Source organism: Chenopodium album, chromosome 4 (genome assembly GCF_948465745.1).
Source record: "Chenopodium album chromosome 4, dcCheAlbu1.1, whole genome shotgun sequence".
NCBI classification, from domain to species: Eukaryota; Viridiplantae; Streptophyta; class Magnoliopsida; order Caryophyllales; family Amaranthaceae; genus Chenopodium; species Chenopodium album.
In genome coordinates, this window is record NC_137837.1 from 75497613 (window position 1) to 75520860 (window position 23248).

Consider the following 23248-nt stretch of genomic DNA (forward strand, 5'->3'; position numbering starts at 1 on the left):
TAATAATCATCAATAATTAATAATAATAATAATAATAATGTTATTAATAATAATATGTACATTTGTATATACATATATGTATAGTAATAAATAATCAAAGATCACTAATCCGTAGTTAAAAATCACTAATTAATAAGTTCAGTTCAGTTCAGTTCAGCTCAGTTCAGTTCAGTTCAGTTCAGCTGAGTTCAGTCAATTGGAACAGACCTTTCTTTTTTCACAAAATTCTGTAAAATAAATCTAACAATAAAACTTTACATATGGGGAGTTGCCACTTTTATTTACACATCTGTTCAAAATTAACATTATATAAAGTAAATCATACTGAACCAATTTACTTATTTTTTACAAATCACACCCTCGTACATATCAAAAGAATCAACAAATTAATTAATGAACTACGTAAAATATACTTGAAGTGAGCATCAGTAATTATTGAATCTACAATGAAAGAATTAAAAACAAGCTGATAAGTAACATGAACATCAACTGAGAACAATTCATATAGTTCCTTCCAACTCCGGATGTAAGAGGAATTCCTCTATTGTGCTTCCTCTTAATCAAATTACCCTGCTCATCTACGTTCAAATCGGCTCCCACCACGTAACGTTGCCATTTGGACTTAAAAATGAGACTAAACTCGTACCTTATCGAAGTTACAAGCTCCACCCTAAACACCACCGGTGGCGCGGTGGTAACATTATTACCGAAGTCGCTAGCACCACCCTCAATAGTCCCAACACGGCGTGTAGAGCGCCCCTTGTTACGTAGGTAGAAGGGTTTAAATGTTGCATTTCCAATAGGTAAAATAGTAGCGTTACTTGGTTTGTAATAAAAGGTAAAGTTGAGGGTATTATAGTCAATTGGATAGGGGTCAAAATTTAAAAACTTTATTTCAAAGTTGACAGTGTTTGAGGAATTTGTAACTTCCTTGAGGGTAGTAACGGTAAATTTTTCAATGGTTATTTCGGGTTGAGCGGTTGAGGGCTGGAGGAGAAGGCAGAGGAGGACGGTGGCGAATAAGCCGAATGAGACTATGCCGCCGTAACAACCACCGTGTGTAGGCTTTTCCATTGGTTATTAATAATTTTTATGCTAAATTATGATGAAATGGTTGATGTTTATTTTTGTATTTGTAGTAGGGATAGCAGCTGTGTATTTGAATCTGTTACATTAAACAATGTCAAGTAGCTAGAGCTAATAATCTAGTCAAACTTGGAATACCTATGAAATTAAACAAGACTATGTCAAGTGTTAATCACTTAATCAAATTGAAATTATCAATAATTAAAGTTAGGATGGGCCACTTAAAACACTTTATAATACTGTGATTAGTCATCCAACATGGAACGTATATATATATAATTATAAATAAGGAAAAATGTTTGATTACTACCTTTCACACCACTAATCAACTTTTTTAATGGCAAGTTTTAGATAGGCAACAATAACCTTGAATAAATTTGTAATCTATGTAATTCAAATTAATATGTTGTTCATTTGGTTAAATATATATATAAATAAAGATAGCATAATCATTGGGCTAAGAATCTAAGGGGCTAAGAACCTAAGATGCTAACAATCTATATATGTTACGGCTGAAACCATCACAAAAAATTGCATGACATGATAAATTGTTTATACATAGTGACATATACATGCCGCATGTATGACACGGTGGCACATCATAAGTTTTGACTATGTGAACCATCGTCATAAAATTTTATCATGTTATAACTAACGCATAATTTGTGGATTAGATCATGGGCTGAAATCAACCAGCGCCAAATCACGCAGGGTGAGGATAAATAAGGGATTACTCGACTCAACATAACCTGCAATTATATTTGATAGAAGTTGTTAATCCTATGTAATTTCATTCACTAATTATTGCAACCTACAAATTATAATTTTTTTTATTGTGTCACCAACCTTTACACTAGTTATTGCGTCGTGCAAACTGCATACCTAAAAATAAATATGCACTTCCTCCACACTTATGAAAAGGCAGCTTATTCCATGCATGTATCAATGTATGTATTGGAAAATAGAAGAATTGAAGTATGAACAATGATAATACACTCTTTATTAGAAAATTTTGTGTACAGTATTCTCACCAGAGTTTATGTTTTGAACAAAATTGTCATAATTTCTTCATTGAATAATTACTATTACATGTAATTTTGGCACACACATACCTAACGGGATTTTTAATTAAAGGATGCAAACAAACAAATTAACGTTAAAGTACATAAAAGTGTTGAGTCTTGTAATGCACTTTTATCCACTCTCGTTTTACAACATTGAAATAAATCAAATAATCATTTATTTTGTTTATTCAATTTAATCACTTGAAACATAGTACATAACCATTTACATCATTTTTCAAAAAAAATAAATAAATAAATCAACAAACAAGAAATAAAAAAATTGACAAACAATAATAATCATGTCTACCAAGATTGAAAGAAAAACAAAATACACAACAAAATGCCCATGAACTGAAAACGGCCAATAATATTCATTCCAGCTCTAGAGGTAAGCTGAATTCCCTTATTGACCAAATTACCCTCATTATCAACTTTCAAGTCAGCTCCAACCACATTACTTAACCGTTGATACAATCTATTCCTTCTAAACTTGTACCTCATTGTTGTTGCTAGCTCCGCCCTAAGTGTCACTGGGGCGGTAGCATTTTCCCAATTTACCCCTCTAGTCTCTATGTTACCAACAAAGTGGTTATCCCTTAAACGACGTTGGTAGAAAGGGATAAAAGTGGTATTTCCAATGATGAAATTTGTTAGGTTATTAGGTTTGTAATAAAATGTGAGCTTAAGGGCATCGTAGTAAATTCCATTGGAACCCGAGTTTTTGAGCTTAAGGTCATAATGGATAGTGTGGTTGTTATGAGAAGAATTGGTTGCATCCTTAAGGGCATAAATGGTAAAATCTTCAATCGAGCTCACAGGTAAAGCGGTTGAGGGTTGGAGGAGAAGGCAGAGTAAGACCGCGACACTTAAACCTAATGAGAATATACCGCCACAACAACCACCGTGATTAGCCTTTGACATTGAATTGTTTGGATGGTTTAAGAAGGAAAGAAAATGATTAATTTCTAGTTTAGATGAGAATTTGTATTGTAGTATACTTTGATTGTTCTTTGCTAAGAAAAGTGAGTGAATATATGTCTTAGTTATCGTGTAATCATGTATTTATAGTTTCGTAGAGACATCAATATATGATAACAATGTATATGATTAGGAAAGTGCAACTTGTGAATTTGTCAATTTGAAAAGGTCCATGCAATAATATATAATAAACAAATAAATAAATAAATAATTGAGCTCCTACAAAAATAGATGTAATGGAGTAGTTACTATAAATTCAGTATTTTATGCTAGGATTATACATAAATTACATATATAAATATTTGAGTGTTGCACATATTAGTTGTCATTTTTGTCAAATAAACGTGGAGAAATGCGAGCATTCGTCAAACAAATTGATTAAATTTGGAGTATCTAGGATAGAAAGTTGAGATCGACTGCCATGCACCCCATAATGAACTAGTCAATTGTGATGGGGCTTATTTTAATTTGTTAGTTCCGCTAATTTTTCAAAATGTTTCTGTTTAACCTGGCACATATGTTTAAAGTATGTCAAGGCAGGTTTTTGGCTTATTATAGCTTTAATATTGATAGAAAATTAATTATAAAAAGTTGATATTTGAAAATTATACATTGACATATATACGATTCTAATAAATAGTTACTCCGTACATTACTACTCCCTCCGTCCCTTAATACAAAGCCTCTTTTTTGTAGCATTTATTACTCACATAATAAAGAGAATGAGATTTTGTATTAAGGGACGGAGGGAGTATAAAATGTTTATGTATAAAGCTTATATTAAAAAGATAAACGGAGCACTTTAAAAAAAATTAAAGATTATTGTTGATGCTTATTAAATTCAAACAAGGAACTAACAACTAATTAACACCATATTTGTTGGAGATTAGAGTGTGGCAAAGGTATGCCCTTAATACTCCGTAGTACCAACTCATAATAAAGGTCACGCACCAATCACCAAACAGCCTATAATTATGAAGATTAATTACAAACACAATAGGAGAATTAAGTCACATAATAATTACTCAACTCAAAGGCAAGAAAACACAAACTATAATGTGCAATAGATAGAAATTACCTTCATTACAATCGAAGTGAATTACATTTTTGCAACAACGATTCTTCAAAGAAATTGTAGAATTGAATTTGCTAATGTAAACTAGACTAATTAATGTAGACTTTTAATTCTAAAATCTTCTAAGGACTGCTATGAAATGGTTAAGTGTTTAGGCCTTCTTTGTAATTTTTTGGGCCAACTTTGGCAAAATTTGTAAGATTTTGGGCCAACTTCAAATCTTGCAAATCTTTTACTTCATGTTAGATCCTTGAAAAGGAGGAAGCGAGAAGAATTAGGAATTTTATTTCCAATAACATTCAACTTTTTTAGAGGAATAGATAAGGGATCCTCATTATGCAAGAACGTAATTAGGATAATTCAACTTTTTGTAATATTTTTCTAACAAAGTACATCCAAGTCTAACTTGATTAATACTTGTATGTAATACTCTGCTCAAATATATAGAGGTGATCATCATCGGTCTGGCCCGCTAGCTTGGTCGGATCCAACCCAAAAATATGACGAGTTTAAACAAGCTCAAAAATGCATTTTAATTACAAGCCCAAATTCAGCCCAAAATAGCCCAAAAATCCATTTTAACCCGACAAGCCCACTACTTTATTGCGGGTTTGGACATGAGATATCATGTTAAGGCCTAATCCAGCCCAATATTTTTATCACTTCTAACCAATTAGTATTATGTGCACCATGGTGCACCTAGAAATAGGTGCACCACGACTATACTTTTGAACATTTAGTAAAAAAAATTGAACATTTTACAAAAAATAAACATTTAGTAAAAAGAATATGAACACATCACAAAAATTGAACATACACATGCAATTTGAATGTTCATATTTTATCAAGAAATGTTCATTTTGTATACATTAAATGTTCAGTTTATATTACAAAACTATTGAATTATTACGAGTCAATTCAAAATTTGTCTGACTCGTAATAATTCAAAAGTTGCGATTGTTCAGATTTTTTTACTAAATGTTCAAAATATTTTATTGTTCATATTTTTTACTAAAAGTTCAAAATTATAGGCGTGGTGCATTGCGATTGTTCAGATTTTTTTTACTAAATGTTCAAAATTGTGATGTTCAGATTTTTTAACTAAATGTTCAAAATTCTTGATTGTTCGTATTTCTTTTACTAAATGTTCAAAATTGTGATGTTCAGATTTTTTAACTAAATGTTCAAAATTTACGATTTTCAGATGTTTTTACTACATGTTCAAAATTTTCAATTGTTTAGATTTTTTTACTGATTATTCAAAAGTATAGGCGTGGTGCACCTAGTGCACCATGATGCATCTTAAAATTTGCGACTTCTAACGTCATATCATTTCGTGACACACCAAAAATGCTCTGTAACAAATAATACTTGTAAAACCAAGTTACTTAAGTACACCATTGAGCTAGGAAAAATAAAACTACAATAAAACAAAAACAATAATTGATGAATACCATCGAATTAATAATCTACCACAAAAGAATAAAAGTCAAAATTCCCAAAATACCCAAGAAATGAAAGTTGCAACACTTACTATTCCTAGCTCCTGACCTAAACTTAACCCCTTTCTTCTTCCTCTTAATCAAAATCCCTTGTTCATCAACGTGCAAATCAGCAAACAACCCGAAACGATGCCGACGTTTAGTCTTCCAAAACACGATCTTAAACCGAACCGTTGTATTAAGCTCCACCCTAAAAAAAGACGTTGTCGCGGTAGCATTTTCCCATTTTACCCCTCTAGCATCAATGGTACGAATACGATGAGTATTCTTCCCATGCCCTTGGTAGAAAGGGGTAATAGTGTCATTTCCAAGAAGGGTCTTATTAGCTAAGCTAAGATTAAGGGCATCAAAGTAATAAAATGTAAGATTAAGGGCATCATAGTAAACACCCTTATCTTTATTCTCCTTGTTATTGAGCTTAAAATCATAACGGATTGTGTGGTTGTTTTTGTAGTAAATGGAATTATTGGCAGTTTTGTTGAGGGCAAAAACGTCAAAGTTTTCAATGGAGTAGACTGGGTTTGAAGGCTTAAGATTTAGCCACATAAATAAAGCTGTTAATCCAAGGGTGAATATGAAACTGCAACAACATCTGCAACAGCTGCCTTCTTCGGCTGCCATTTAAGGGTGGTTTTCGCCTTTCAAAAGCGGTTTTGCGGAGGGTTTTTGAGTGGTTTTCCGGTAAGATTAAGAGAAAGAAGTGGTATTTGAAGAGAAGAAAGTGTGAGAGTGAATAGAGTGGTATTGTAGTATATAATTTTGATTGGTGAGTTCGTGTAAATTACAATGAGTCAACGAAGAATGAGACTTTGAATGTAAAATATTAACGCGGTTTAATTTAGCAATTTTTTTAGTTTGATGGAGCCTATGTTTGTGTGTGGAATTGTGGATCATATAAACCCATTTGGGGGGCCATAAAAAATTATGCCTTTTTGGATATTAAATTTGACTAGTATGTCCTACACTCCCTAGTAATGGTATCAATGTTTGTATGTAACAAAAGTACTCCATTTATTAATGATGATGAAAGATTGAACGGTATAGTCTATTCGATTCATTAAGATTGTCTCATTAATTAAAAGATGACAATTTTTGTAAAATAGTGTAATAGTGAATGATCAAGTAATGAACCTAGAAAGTTAAAAAGATTTTAAAGATTATTATTTTGGATTTTATCAGTATAGGAATCTTGCTAAGTGAATACTTCGGTTTACATTTGAGTAGAAGTTCACTTCGCTTTTACTACTCACAAGTGCATGACTTGTAAAATAAATAAATAAATAAATAAAATAAAAAATAATTAGAATTCTCACTTAAGTATATACAATCGGAAGGTATGTCCTACACTTCCTAGTGGTGGTATCAATGTTTGTATGTAACAATGTACACTCCTTATCAATGATGATGAAAGGTATATTCTTTTCGCTTATTAAGATTGTCTCAAATGAAAATACGAGTACTAAGTTAAAAGAGACAATTATTTTAAAATAAAGCAATCTTATTAAAATATTGTAATGGTGTATTATCAAGTAATGTACACAGTATGAAAATTGAAGATTGTTGGGGATTTTGTGTTTCCAAGGGTCACAAAGAAATTGCAAATGAAATTAGCGGGAAAAAATCTTTGAGGCGTGAACGGGATCATGTTCCCAAAATTATAATTCTGGCCCTATACTACAACCGGTACTAAATTATAATTCTGGCCCTATACTACAATCGGATATCACAGAAATTTACTCAGGTTATACAACGAAAAACAATTGCAATCACAAATAGGATGATTACAATACAATGTAAATAAGATTTTGTGATTTGTGATGATGAACAATAACTTGCAAAAGGTTTCATGAAAATGAGAATAAACTGATTTCTTGAAGTTTCTTTCATCAATATGAACTATCATATTCATATCAAGAGCAATAAACCAAGCAAAACTGGAAAATAACCGTCAAAATTGCCCCCCACGCCCTGTCGAGCGAGAGAAACCAAGCAACCCAGAAAAATTTGGGTGCTCTCACTCCCTGCTGAGCGGTGACAACGCTTAATTTTTCTTCGCTCTCACGCCCTACTAGGCAAAGACCCGCCCTGCCAGGCACACCACCGGTCAGACTACAGGACGAAAGAACACTTCTCTAAACCGAGATACAAATTGCTCTATTACTTGTTTAATTGACTTGTAACACCCTTAGCCTAAGCAATTTAATCAAACACAAAAATATTAGTCACAATACTAATCAACAAAGATTTCAAAGCTTATTATTTCTGATTCTGAAAGTAGAATTAGAGGGTTTTAATGTTGCCAAGTTAATAAGTAAAAGTCCCCTTATTAGCTTTCCTTTCTTTCATGTGCATGACTCATAATTATTTAATCAAATACTCTCACCTCAAAGTATTTACAACTGAATCCAACCTTACAACGTCAAAGTGAATTCCCAACTAACTATACCAAGCTTTACTTGGGATTTATCCTCCTATATAAAAAGCACATTACCAAAAAAAAAAATGGAGATAATTTTTTATGCTATGAAAAAATAGTACTACCTCCGTTACAGGTTATATTAGACATTTTCCCTCTCTGCTTTATGTCAAAACGTTGCACATAACCTGTAACGGAGGTAGTACAAAAATACATTATCAATAAGTACTCTTATAAAATAAGTGGAGGTGATTTTCTATGTAAAAATGAAATAAAACTCAATATAAAATGGGTACTTTCTTCATACTTTCTATTTTGGGTTAATCATTAATCATATCAACAGGAAAGAATGAAAAGCTAAACTGCACGTGGCATTCTATGAATTAGCCGATTTCGTGTAGGTTTCTAAGAACATAACCAGAAACAAGACTAAGATTATAGAACCTAGAAACCACTTAGCCGTGTGGGGCTATGCTTGTTTTGAGAATTGGGTTACGCATCCTATGGTAGCCCTCACAACTCTTATTTGAGTATATTAGCAAACTCAGAATTTACACATGGTAGTTCTATATTTAAGAACGTTGTTCTATATTTAAGAACATTAGTAGACGTGACGATTGCTAGTTTAAGCCAAGCAAACTGGCCTCTGGGAACGGGAAACCGTAGCCTATCTAACCAGGAGTAATTTACCCAACCCAACCCAGCAGATGTCTGTAAGCATCAGTACACAGCAGCAGGACTTGCAAATTTCTGCAAATTATTCCCACGTATCACCTAAGTTTCGCCTAAGTTTCTGCAAATTATTCGTTACATTAAAACCAGCCAAATCTTAGATATCTAAGTCTTGAAGATCAAGCAGGCTCAGTCTCACACTATCAACAGATTAGATATAATAAAAAGATGGCTTCCCCAACTGCTCTCAACAATAAACCCACGCATGACAGTATGACACAGAGCAACAATACGAAGACATAAAAACCCTCAGAACAGTCCAATAATAATACAGTAAACCATACATATATGATGTATTGGAGAAAGTTATCAAGAATTAACTTGAGGAACAAAGACAACACCCCCAGTAGTTCTGGATCCAGTTGAAACATGCACATTCAATGATAAAACTCTGCTTCAACAGATAAAATCATAGAGTACAGGGAAGTTCTCCAATGATGGGGTTACCATGAAGGTGCAGCAAAGGTTGATCAATGACCAAAAACTCTCTATCCCAGGCACTAAATACACTCCCAGATCAAGATATGTTACTGTCAAACAGTGAAACAGCTAGTATATCATGCAAGAAAATTACCAACACACATCAATGAACACCAAGCTAGCTATAGTGTGTAAAAAAAACTCAGATTTATGACATGATACACAGTTACCAAAGAGAAGCATACAACAGCAACAATAACACACTCAACAAAACATCTAATTCTTGTTCACAAATCCAACACAGGATGATCTAACATTACCAACCAGTATTACCTGCATTCTAGAAATAATTACGCAGGTCTAGTTAGTTTTCACTCCGTGGTTGAATAGTCAAGCCTCACACAATTCTGAATATTTATTACACATTAAGTACCAACCAAAAAAACAAACCATACTGAACCCCTGAATAACAGCAATCCATATCCAGCAAAATTATATCATTGACATACATGCAAAGACAACAATGCAGAGGCAAACATCAACCCACGTTTACATCTAGGAAAGTAGAATATACATCATCCTTGCTGTCAAGCACAGTACTTAGACTAGACAGTCAAAAGAGCTCATCAATTAGATGTTCATCACCACCAACCTAAGGATGAGGAACAAATCTAAGAAGTCCAAAGAAGCATTAGAATAAATGGACCCTTCCAGACTTCCAGTTAAAGAAAGCTCAACCTGTTAAACGTACAGGCTGATACCAGACGACCCACAGATGGTCAGCAACTCAACTAAATACCACACAAACAAACTGCTTTCAGTAGCCTTAAAACTCCTAGATGAAAGTATTGTTTCTTTTTGCGGACAAAGGGAGTAAATCAGACCTCAAAATTTATCAACAATAACAAAAAATAAAATACGTAGTAAAATAAAATCTTTTAATTCATTGGAACTTAATATACCCACGGATCAGAAAGGGTTTTGTCAAACAGATCAAATTACATAAAGAAATATCAAAACATAATGAACACTGGTCAAACTTGCTTCTAAGTGATTGCAAAGCATACCATATAGACTACACCCAATGAGTACAAGGAAAACCCTATGCATGGAACAGAGTAACAAAAATGAAATGAGTTATAAAAAATTTCCTACAATTAATCACATGATCTAGATAACAACAGAGAGAAAAATACTACGGGGTATAAAACAGAAGAAAAAAAAGCCACAGTTAATGTCTTTGTTTCAAGGCCGTGGCCAAGAGAATTCGTCTTAAGAACCCCCCAAAAAAAAAAACAGCTAAAAAATAACCACTTTCCAAATCTGAGCAAGTGAACAGGGTCAATAACATTATCAGACTGAGCATATTATGCAACTGATCACAAAATCAACAAAGATTAGCAGACAGCAAACCCGTCAACTAACATTCAAAGCACACAAGCTTCAACTGAACACCCAAAAGACAAACAGGAGGACGGGAATCAAACAACTTCATCTGAATTAATTCAGGTTCAACTGTAATAAATTAAAATCCTTTCTATTGCCACACTAATCAACAGCAAAATCAATAATTCAGCTAGGCATATATGGGTTAAAGCCTTAATTCTCTATGACCACTCAGCATCACTAATTATGCCAACAATTTCGTTGTATATTGAATAACTCCTTCCATTCAAAAGCCTATTCATCATCTCTTTAAAAACAATGGAGGCAACAGCCTAGATCCTCAAAGCTTAAAAGTCCAGTAGTCTATCCATTTATCTCAAACTCAACAACAAAGTACACTCCGGGAAACATAACCAATTTAGCAGTCTTCAGCAGAAATCCATAATCACCACCAAAACTAATTTTCTGCCAGTACTTCTTCCACTATTAATTAAAATAAGTCCTCGGAATTCCCATCAATCATTGAGAAGCCGAACCTCAAACATCTAAGAGTATAGCCAATGGTTGCCCATTTTGGGTGGGCATGAAGAGAGAGAAAAATAAAAAAAGCTTAAAAAATGAAAAATTTGTACTTTTGGTGAGAAATGGTTCATGACCAGGTCATGGCCACGACCATTTGTTGAGTGTGGGCACTTAGTGGTATTTCGCCACTTGTCCAACAAAGAGAGGAGGTTTAGTTTTTTTTTTTTTTTTCAATTGATGAAGAATCACGTGGGAATGGAAGGAAAGGAGAATCAATACCCACAAATTTGGAGGGCAACCAATGTGAGTGTATGGGCATGTGAGTTGGGCATAAATGAGGTGGAAGAGAGAGAAAGTAATAAAAAATATGATGACCACCATTAGCTTGGGCATCCATTGGCTATGCTCTAATAACCTATTCAAATTCAAATCTAGCATATGAGAGAAATAAATAAACCACAGTCCCTACCAAACAGCCAAAGGCCCAAAAGTGTAGGAGCTTATTGTCATGACTCGTAGGAGCTTATTGTCATGACTCACATTATGCTCCTTAAATGTCTAGTAATGCAAGATAACATCATCTCAATTTCAACAACACTGCCAATGAAAATTAAACCACAGTCCCCAGGAGTACATGCTTCAAAGTACCAAGCACGCCAAAACACACACACACACAATAAAAGCATCTCCAGGATTGACACACTTACAAGATTAACAGTCATGCCCACATCAACACTGCCAACTAACATTAGTAAAACTAGAAAAATTCATCTTTGCTGCATGGAGACTACCAATTTGCAATGACACAAAGACAACAAGAACAAGAGAAAGAAAAATCAAGTATAGATATCAAATGAAAAATAGTTTTTTTCCCAACGCTAAAATTATCATATCACAATGCCACACTGATATAACCTAGAGAAGTTCAAAAAATAATTCATTCAGAAAATGATAATCGAACTTAATATATGCACATAACACTTCATACCATCCATAAATAGTTGCCATCAGTAGTATCTCCAAAGACAGGCAATAACTACTTTTACACAATCAGCAATACCACATCCACTTTCACATCTCAAGACATTATAATAAGTCCAACAGGCCCGCGAGATGTACCATACTAAAATGCATAATACTCAAGAAGGAACATGCAAGCAACCTTTGCAGATCAAAGATTAAACTACTAAGCTTAACATAGCCTTAAATAAGAATGACAGTCTACACTCTACAGTCTTCTACTAGTTCCAAAGAATGCTAATTTAGAACTTAGGACCAATGACATTAGGGCACAGACTTACTCACTTTCCAGTTTGATTAATTTTCATAGCTCTCAAGTCCCAACCTTCAGCAGTGTATGCCTAAGGGAATAAAAACAGGGTAACAGAAACAGCAAAATGTTATCTTTAACGTATGAATGTATGATTCACAATTGAAACTTTTAGGGTGTTCCAAGTGCTGACAATTTCACAAAACCCTAATCTAACTCATCACTAGTCAAACACAAATTTCACTCAAGTGATACATAACACAAAACTCAATCATCTTTGCCTACATCCCCAAGTTCAATTAATGGTGATGAAAATCTGGAAGCAACAGCCCAAAGAATCCAGCAGCCGTTAAGATGTCCATTCAGTAGTACCAGTGTACCACACACGGTAGGCAACAATTCTACTCAACCTCAAACATCACTGCTATTGTCAACAACTAACATCAAATATGAGACAATTACGCTGATGAAATAGCTAATCAAAAGTCCCAATTTCCATATCCAGTGACAAATAACTTGAATAATAAGAAGTGCAAGCATTACCAGTTTACCACTCTAACACATTGTAAAAGCCTATGAATATCATTAATAATCAATGACACAAACCAAGCCAACAAATAGAAGGTAAACACAAACAGGATATATATTATTCACAGAACTTCATGAATTCATAAACACTAACCAGAACATAATACCAGAGTGAAACAGATTTCCCATCAAACCCCAACCTCATACATCTAATAACCCATTCAAATTCAAATCTAGCAAATGCGGGAAAAGTTAAACCACAATCCCTGCCAAAAGTTCAGGAGCTGATGCTTCTAAAATGCCTGGTACTGCAAAATAACATTGACACGCTTATGAAATCAAGCGTCATGACCACACCATCAATGCCTACTAACATCAGTACAACTAGCCAACTAGGAACATTCATCTTAATAGCTGCTAACTCATGGAGACTGGAAATTAGCAAAAGACACGGACAACAAGAAAATGTGTTAAAATCATAAACAAACACATCAACTATAGTCAATAGATATCGAATGAAAGATCACTTAATCATAGTTGCCCATAGATAGCTTCTCCAAAGGCAGGCAATAACTAACTTCACACACAGAAAAAATCACATTCACATCAACATTCTAATGCATAATAGACAAAGACATGCAATCAAAGATTAGAAAACTTCTTAAATATGAACAATGGCATTAGGACACACACTTAATCCCAGCAACAGCACTCAGCAACAACTAAAATGCTCAACACATTTGTTAGGTCCATGAATAATTGAATACATTCCAAACAAAAATTAAATCGCTTAGTAATCAATTAAACATGGCACAAAGCATTTGCAGCAATAAAGAAACCAGAGGATAACAATTAAAAATAGCAACAAGAGAATGTAGACACAAACAGAAGATATTTTATTCACAGCAGAATAAGAACTTCATTGAGTTCATAAACACTAAGAAGAAACACAATACCAGAGAACTTAATTCATAACAACTAAAATAGAAATTGTTCCAACAAGTACTTAATGCATTCACAATTCATAGAATAGAAACCAAATCGACGACACAAACTTCATGCCAACGACCAGAGAGACACCACCATGAGCTTAGAAACCACCACGGAGACGGAGGACAAGGTGAAGGGTAGACTCCTTCTGAATGTTGTAATCAGCAAGGGTACGCCCATCCTCAAGCTGCTTACCAGCAAAGATCAACCTCTGCTGGTCTGGGGGGATCCCCTCCTTGTCCTGGATCTTAGCCTTCACATTATCAATAGTGTCCGAGCTCTCAACCTCCAAAGTGATGGTCTTGCCAGTCAAGGTCTTCACAAAAATCTGCATTCCTCCCCTCAAACGGAGCACCAAGTGAAGGGTTGACTCCTTCTGGATATTGTAATCCGCAAGAGTCCTTCCATCTTCCAGCTGCTTCCCGGCAAAAATCAACCTCTGCTGGTCTGGGGGGATGCCTTCCTTGTCCTGAATCTTCGCCTTGACATTGTCAATGGTGTCCGAGCTCTCAACCTCGAGGGTGATGGTCTTTCCGGTCAAGGTCTTGACGAAAATCTGCATTCCTCCCCTCAAACGGAGCACCAAATGGAGAGTGGACTCCTTCTGGATGTTGTAGTCAGCCAAAGTACGGCCATCCTCGAGCTGCTTACCAGCGAAAATCAACCTCTGCTGGTCTGGGGGGATACCTTCCTTGTCCTGAATCTTGGTCTTAACATTGTCAATGGTGTCGGAGCTCTCAACCTCCAAAGTAATGGTCTTCCCAGTAAGAGTCTTGACGAATATCTGCATACCACCACGAAGACGGAGCACCAAGTGAAGGGTAGACTCCTTCTGGATGTTGTAGTCGGCAAGAGTGCGGCCATCCTCAAGCTGCTTTCCGGCGAAGATCAACCTCTGCTGGTCTGGGGGAATACCCTCCTTGTCTTGAATCTTAGCCTTGACATTGTCAATGGTATCGGAGCTCTCGACTTCAAGGGTAATGGTCTTCCCTGTGAGAGTCTTCACAAAGATTTGCATTCCTCCCCTAAGACGGAGCACAAGGTGAAGAGTGGACTCCTTCTGGATGTTGTAGTCGGCGAGGGTTCGGCCATCCTCGAGCTGCTTTCCGGCAAAGATGAGCCTTTGCTGGTCTGGGGGGATTCCTTCCTTGTCTTGAATTTTGGCCTTGACGTTGTCAATGGTGTCGGAGCTTTCGACTTCGAGGGTGATTGTCTTTCCTGTTAGGGTTTTGACAAAGATCTGCATTCCTCCCCTGAGACGGAGCACAAGGTGAAGAGTTGACTCCTTTTGAATGTTGTAGTCAGCTAGGGTTCGGCCGTCCTCTAGCTGTTTTCCGGCGAAGATCAGCCTTTGCTGGTCTGGGGGAATCCCTTCCTTGTCTTGGATCTTAGTCTTGACATTGTCAATGGTGTCGGAACTCTCGACCTCGAGAGTGATGGTCTTTCCAGTAAGGGTCTTAACGAAGATTTGCATCTATATAATCAAAAATTAATTCAGAAAGATCAGTAATTATTCAACCAAATTAATACCAAAAATTACAAGTAATTATGACAGATCTCAATCCCTAATTGCAGAATTATAGATGATTTACAACCAGATCTTAATCCCTAATTGAAGAAATTAATTGATTCACAATTTCAGATCTAATCGAGCAGAAACAAGCCTAGTCGTAAACCGAAAGCGATCAGAAATTTATCAACAAAACACAGATCTAATCGGACAACATGAAAATTAATCGCAAATTGAAAACTTTAATTTCAAAATTACGCGACATCTAAAAACCTAATTTGTATAATTTTTTACAACGATAAATTAAACCACAAATTTGGATTCGATTGAAGAAATTGATCGAAAAACGTGAGAATTATCACCGATTGATCAATTGATTGAAATATTTTAAACAAAAACTCAAATTGAATGCAAAATCCACAAAATCAGATCAATAAAAAAGAACGAAAGAGGAGAAAATAAAGGAAAATACCTTGAAAAAGGTTGAGAATCGAAGAGAGAAATTGAATTGATGATTGAATGAAGAAGAAATTGTAGGATGAAAGATTATGAGAAGAGGAAGGCCTATTTAAAGAATTAGGAGACCGACTTAATCAAGAAAATACACCTCAATAGTCCCAATCATAAGATGCCACGTGTTAGGGTAATGACGTGTCTTGACCTAGCCCTCACGGCTGCACTACTTTTTGTTTTCTTTAAAAGGCGGTTCAACAATTAACGGAGATTCTCACGTTTCCTACCACTTGACAAATTGGGTTTTGATCCTGTACATGCCGACTTATGGTAATTAGACTGAGGTCTTGGTGGGCCCTTGTTTAACAATAACACGCTTTAGATTGTACACCTTCCGTTTTTTAAACTCATTTCATATTTACTAAACTGAGCTGAACTGAACTGATTGGAGCTGAACTGAACTGAACTGAATTGAACTAAGCTGAAATGAATATTTTATGAGAGAGGGAAATTAAAAGCTGAACTGAACTGAATTGAACTAAGCTGAAATGAATATTTTATGAGAGAGGGAAATTAAGAGCTGAACTGAACTGAACTGATTGGAGCTGAACTTAATTGAACTGAACTGAACTGAAAATAAGTAAATATGAACAGGCCCTTAGTCTCATATACAATTTTGGGCGTTTTAAAAAACTTGCCCATATTGAATGTATTTCACTTTTAATTTATTTTTTATTTCTTATTTTATACGGAGTACATATTAAATTCTGATTGGTTAGATCAATTGATAGTGAATTAATGACATGACTCCAAGGGTCTGTTCTCGTTGACTGAACTCAGCTGAACTGAACTGAACTGAACTAAACTGAATTGAGCTGAACTGAAATGAAATGAATATTTTATAAGAGAAGGAAATTAGGAGCGGAGCTGAACTGAACTGAATTTCAACGTAAGAGAACAGGCCCTAAATACGTAATATAGAAATTACCCCTCGATTTATGCAATTATGCTAATGCTTCCTAAAAAAATAAAATAAAATAGGAAAAATGGAATATAAAAATCCAACCTTTGGCCGGTCTGACAATAAAAATCCAACCTTCGTTTAATCTCACAAAAATCCAACCTTTGCCCCCTACCTTCTTTGACAGATCCATTACCTGTTGATGACCGATTTTTGTAAGTTACATGCCACGTGTCAGCTATTAATTGGTTAATTATTTTTTTAATTATTTAAAAAAAAAATTAAAAGAAAAAAAAAAAAAAAAAAAAAAAAAAAAAAAAAAACAGAGAACCCCCATCCCCACCGTACCCTGCCACCACTACCACGTTAGAGTGGTCGGTTTTTGAAGGGGAGGGGGTAGGGTGGTCGGATTTTGAAGGGGAGGGGGTTAGGGTGGTCGGTTTTTGAAGGGGAGGGGGTTGGGTGGTCGGTTTTTGAAGGGGAGGGGGTTGGGTGGTCGTGGTTGTGTGGTTTTGGGTCGGTGACCGGAAAACATGGAGGGGAAGGAAAGAGAAAGGAAGGAGGAAGGAGAAAGAAAAAAAAGGAAAAAAAAATAGGGTGGTCGGTTTTTTAAGGGGAGGGGGTTAGGTGGTCGGTTTGTGAAGGGGAGGGGGTTGGGTGGTCGTGGTTGGGTGGTTTTGGGTCGGTGATCGGAAAAGATGGAGGGGAAGGAAAGAGAAAGGAAGGAGGAAGGAGGAAGGAGAAAGAAAAAAAAGGAAATTTTTTTTTTTTTAACCTGTTTAACAGGTTCAAGGTCAAATGGATCTGTCAAAGAAGGTAGGGGGCAAAGGTTGGATTTTTGTGAGATTAAACGAAGGTTGGATTTTTATTGTCAGACCGGCCAAAGGTTGGATTTTTAGATTCCATTTTTCCAATAAAATAAGGCGAAACTATTTATGATTTTTTTTTTTTTTTTTACTTTAATAATACATTCCAAATATTCTCCTTTTCTTCTTTTATTGTTTGATTTCATATGGGACTATCATATTAAAATGGATAGAGTACTCCATAAGTGTTTTATTTTAATTTTCTACTTCATACATTTTATATTTACCCTACAATATTCTCATATTCCTTCTATTTTCCTTAATAATCATAAAATTTGAAAAACGAGTACATTATTTAAGAACGGAGATATAAGTAAAGGAAAATTATATACATAGCTTTTAGAGTTACATAAAAGGAAAAAAAAAACCTCTTGAAAATTGTTTTAATTTAGAAAATCAGGACAAAATCACACTAATTACACTGATTTACGCGTGTTTTTGTCACGAATTCCTAATTTTATACCATTTTCAAACCTATTTTTAATGCTTATACATCGCCCTAAGGGCTATGTATAGCATTATCCATAATAAAATTGTTCTTAATATCAAATTTTTATATATTCGCATTTCAAATGTAGCGAGTATTAGGGCTGAGCAAAAGTACCCGAAAAACCGAAAACCCGAAAAACCGATCCGTAACCGTTCCGAAAATTAGGGTACCCGATCCGATAACCATAACGGTTCGGGTACCCGTTCCGATAATTTGTTATCGGGTATGGTTATGGGTATCATTATAAAATTAACGGTTACCCGATCCGATCCGATAAGCATTTTTTTTTGCTTTTTTTCCCTACTTAAATCTATTAATATAAATCTAAACTTTTACTTTACTTCATAATCACTTTATAATATCAATGATTAGTAATATTATTAATAATTTGGTCAAGATCATATGGTATTGTTGTTAATTAGTTGTAAATTATATCATAATAACTACATAATCAAGTTTAATCATAATTATTGGATATCTTATTGGGTACCCGATAACCGATCCGAAATTCCGGATACCCGAAGTCCGGGTACCCGAACTTATCGGTTCCGGTTATGGGTATCACTTTTAGTGATTTTGGTTATCGGGTACCCGAACCGTTAGTACTAACGGTACGGGTACCCGTCCCATGCTCACCCCTAGCGAGTATGGAGTAGAATAATGACTTGAAAAAAAAAAAAAAAAAAAAAAAAAAAAAAAAAACTTGACGTATTAGTTAATGTGTTTGCTTGACTTTGACCTTAAGTATAAATAATTACATGTTCCAATACGAAAATTTCTATTAATACTTATCTACTCTGTACTCCCTCCGTCTCTAAATTAACGGGAATTAAGGAGGAAAAAATAAGACAAATAACAATAATTAGATAATGCAATGGGAAGTACAAAACATTAAATAATGTTTTTGAATAAAACAAGGAAAATTTGTCAAGAATAAGCCAACCTTTGCCCGGTTCGCTTAAAATAAGTCAACCTTTCGATTAACTCAGAATAATCCAACCTTTATAGGGTGTCCACTTTAAATGAGTCAAAACTTGTTGTAACCGGTTATTAATGTTAATTGTGACACGTGTCAGAATGTGATTCGTCATTTTTCTAATAATAGTTAATTAGGAATTATCATATGATTAATTATAAAAAAAATCTAATAATTATAAATTTAAAAAAAAAAAAAAAAAAAAAAAAACCCAACCCCCCTCCCCTGCCAGACCGCCGCCCACGATGCCCCCCACCCAACCCCCACTTCTTCCCGTTCCCCTTTCCCACCCCGACCCCCTGTCGGAGTCGACCCTCCCTCCCCTTCCTTCCCCACCATCAATCGACACCCCAAAACACTTAAACCCCGATTTTGATTTTGTTAGGATTTCGTTAGGGTGGGTTTAAGGGTTTGGGGGGTGGACTGACGGTAGGGAAGGGGAGGGAGGGGTCGACTTCGGCAGGGAGACGGGGAGGGGGGCGTTTCCGGCAAGGGGTGAAGGGGAGTGGTGCCGTGTCGGGGTGGGGTGGGGAAAAGAGTGGGGAAAGGGGAAGGGGTTGGGTGGGAGCATCGTGGGTGGGGGGAGAGGTCGTCGGTGTCGGCGCCGGGGAATTTTGTGGTCGCCGGCCACCGGCGGCCTCGCAGGGGAGGGGGTGAGCTGGCAAGGGAGGGTGAGGGGGGGTTGGGTTGGGTTTTTTTTTGTAATTAATAGATTTTTTTAATAATTAAGCATATAATAATTCCTAATTAATTATTATTAGAAAAATGACAAACCACATTCTGACACGTGTCACAATTAACATTAATAACCAGTTAATAACCGGTTGCAGGTCACTTGACTCATTTAAAGTAGATACCCTATAAAGGTTGGATTATTTTGGGTTAATTGAAAGGTTGGCTTATTTTGAGCAAACCGGACAAAGGTTGGCTTATTCTTGACAAATTTTCCATAAAACAAAGATAGATTAGTGATTGCTCATGACGTGTCATCAATCCTTTGCAAAAAAAAAAAAAAAGGACCAATTACATGCTCCTAATTGAAATTTTTTAACCAATCATATTCATTGTAATCTGGCACAAGGATTCTGAAAAATTAAAGGCAGAAAAAGTACATTGGTCAACCAAACAATAAAAGTGGAATGTAAATACATTAATTATACATTAAAAGTACAACTGAAAAAGAGAGCGTATTTGGAATATATAGAAAAAAAAACTTACTTAAAATAAAAAGGTGGAATGTAATTTTGTAATATCCAAAATATAAAGGAGTAATGTAATTTAGGGATGGAGAGAGTAATATTTTACATAATTACCCTTCTTTTTATTATTTGCAACGGTTTGACATAAAATATAGAGTAAAAATGCCTAATCGTTGCAAATAATATGTAACGAATGTAGTATAAATATAAGTAGTAAAAACACTTAAAATGTACTTTGTACAAATGTACGACAATTAAATATATTAATAATCAAGTTATACCTCCACAAATGTGTCAATCTAGGTGATGACAATATTAAGGTCTAACGTATCTATCAATCAAGCACTACAAAAGAATTTCAGTTCCAAGATATTTCGATCAAACGGAGATCATGAGGTTGGAGGATCTGACGGTGATTAAAGAGTTGCTTGTTTAGTTGAATTGGTATTGGTAGTATACTAGTACGTAGTATATGATTATTGGTCATACTATAGGTTGCCGTTAGTTGGGCCGTCTAATCAAACAGTAGGTGTGACGATAGTTTGCAAGTTGATAGGTGGCCCGTGGGACCCAATAATAATAATGCCGTTGCCGTGACTTTCGAGGATTAAAAAATTAAAATAAAATAGATAATTATTAGCCATCCATTAAAAAAAATTTGTGGGATTAGATATAGATTTTCTAAGCTTATATGCTTATCCATATCTCTACTTTTCCTTATTTTTCTATTATGAAAAGGAAAGGTCCAAAATAGGAAAAGAATAAAGCTTTGATGAAGAAAGGAGTATTGTTTGGTAACTTCCCTAATCTTCCACGAATTAACATTATATTGTTGGGCCCATTAATTTAGTTGTTTGCCTTCTACTCCTCTTATTCCAAAAAAAAATCAATAAAAATGGTTGTAAATGGTATTGGATTGTGCCTTATGTAAAAACTAGGTTAGTTCCCGTGCCTTATATGGAAATTTTTAATAATCATTTTTAAACTATTGTTATAATTTATAATCAAATAAAATAAAATCTAAAAATATAGTTGACAAATTTTGATCAAAATAAGGGATTACAGGTATAAAATGTATAAAAAGTTATCAAACTTATGTTAATAATGCCTTTTTTATAGCTATAAAAATATTTTGTGTTAAAGATATGTCAAAAATTTTTTTTATTTTAAGTAATTATATTGTATAAATTTAGAGAGCTATATTTGTATAAGATTTGTTTCTTAAAAAATAAAAAGAAATAAAAAACTAAGGACACACCAGGAGATGACACGTGTCATTGCTGGTGTGTCTTTTAGTATATAGTTATTGATTGATTGACTGACTAGTTTTGTATCCCGTGCGATGCACGGGTTGTTTATTGAAGATAAATTTTTAATCTATATGTCAAAATTTTAAATATATCATTGATACAAAATTAGTTAGGAATTGATGTGACGATTTGCTATATTTTATCAAAAAAAATTTAACAAAATTATAATTCAATTTGTACCTCTAAAATATTGGTATTTTATTGAAAATAAAACTCTAAACTAACAATTTTATCATAAAATTATATATCTAAATAGAATTTTAAATTAACTTTTTAATCATCTATTTAAATCCATATAAGCTGGCGCGACACTTGGCGAAAAGTTGAAACGCCAAGTGTCGATGCCTCGTGAACTGGCTAAAAGTTTAGCTTTATAGATTAGTTATATGATTATTGATACAAGCACTTTGAGAATAGCTAAGCTCAACCCAAGAGCTAATTGTTATCCTGAAATTTTTGAAGGGTGACTCATTATTGGCCAGCTCCATAAGTCCAAAGAAAGGCCCATTTCAAAACCATATAACAATAGGAAGTTTAGCCCCTTATCTTTATTAAGTGTTTGACTCTCTTTTCTTCAACCACAGTGTACCTTAGAGGACCTATTCAACCAAAAAAACTTAAGAGTTAGTTTGGGATCGCTGTAGTTTTTTGTTTTTTTATTTTTAAACTCATATGATTTATGTCATATAATAAAACAAAAATTCGACAAACTTATTAAAATCATAATTTTGAAAACTGACAACAGAAAAGTGGAAACACCTTTTTCTTGTTTCTTGTTTTTGGTTTTTTATTTTCAAAAAAACAGAAATCTAAAAATAAAAAATAAGGAATTTTGTCTAAAACTACCCTAAAGATAGGGCCATTTGTGAATAACTACCAATTTTTTTCTATTTGTTTAGAACTACCCGAAAGTTACAAAACGTTTGGGTAACACTACCCATTAATGTTTTCCGTCAAAAAAACGTTAATGGGACCCACTTTTTCACTTTTCCCACTTAATTAACTCCCCTAATTACTTTTCTCTCCTCCCTAATTAACTCCCCCTAAACCATAGAAATCAAAACCCTCAAATTTAGACATCTTACCAATTACAATGGCCAATTAGTTATTAAAATGCAATTAAATCAATCTTAAAGTCAAAATAATCAAAACCTACAACTCAATTGAACCCCTAAACCTTAAAAATCAAAACCCCCAATTTTTTTGAACCCATAAACCCTAATCCGAATCACTAATTTACACTGTAATTATGTTAATTGCGCTCAATTAAAACTTGTAAACAAATACAACAAACAATGAATTAAAAGGTAAGTGTGAAACATAACATGAATAATTGAGAATTTGTGTTCAATTGATTGAGTATATGCTCTTGGATTTTTTGAGTGAGAATTGAGGGAAGTTAATTAGGGATGAGAGAGAAGGTAATTAGGGTATTTAGGGGAGTTAATTAAGCGGAAAAGTGAAAAATTAGGCCTAATTACGTCCTAATTGGACGGAAAACGTTAATGGGTAGT

General features: G+C 34.5%; 3 protein-coding genes across 3 annotated transcripts; all 3 read right to left on the bottom strand.

The window, feature by feature from the left end:
• Positions 1-1761: 1761 nt before the first annotated feature.
• LOC145628171 (uncharacterized) lies at positions 1762-3071 on the bottom strand. Its single transcript, XM_081680481.1, has 2 exons — positions 2570-3071; positions 1762-1835 (listed from the first exon to the last, which is right to left on the bottom strand). Exons 1-2 carry the CDS (start codon positions 3069-3071, stop codon positions 1762-1764), a joined length of 576 nt encoding a protein of 191 aa, XP_081536607.1.
• Positions 3072-5559: 2488 nt separating this feature from the next.
• LOC145627297 (protein NDR1-like) lies at positions 5560-6633 on the bottom strand. Its single transcript, XM_081679691.1, has one exon. The coding sequence runs from the start codon at positions 6324-6326 to the stop codon at positions 5673-5675; it is 654 nt and encodes a 217-aa protein (XP_081535817.1). The 5' UTR covers positions 6327-6633; the 3' UTR covers positions 5560-5672.
• A 7221-nt stretch (positions 6634-13854) lies between these two features.
• Positions 13855-16047, bottom strand: LOC145629353 (polyubiquitin). Its single transcript, XM_081681930.1, has 2 exons — positions 15952-16047; positions 13855-15443 (listed from the first exon to the last, which is right to left on the bottom strand). The coding sequence occupies exon 2, from the start codon at positions 15441-15443 to the stop codon at positions 14070-14072; it is 1374 nt and encodes a 457-aa protein (XP_081538056.1). The 5' UTR covers positions 15952-16047; the 3' UTR covers positions 13855-14069.
• Between the last annotated feature and the right edge of the window lie 7201 nt (positions 16048-23248).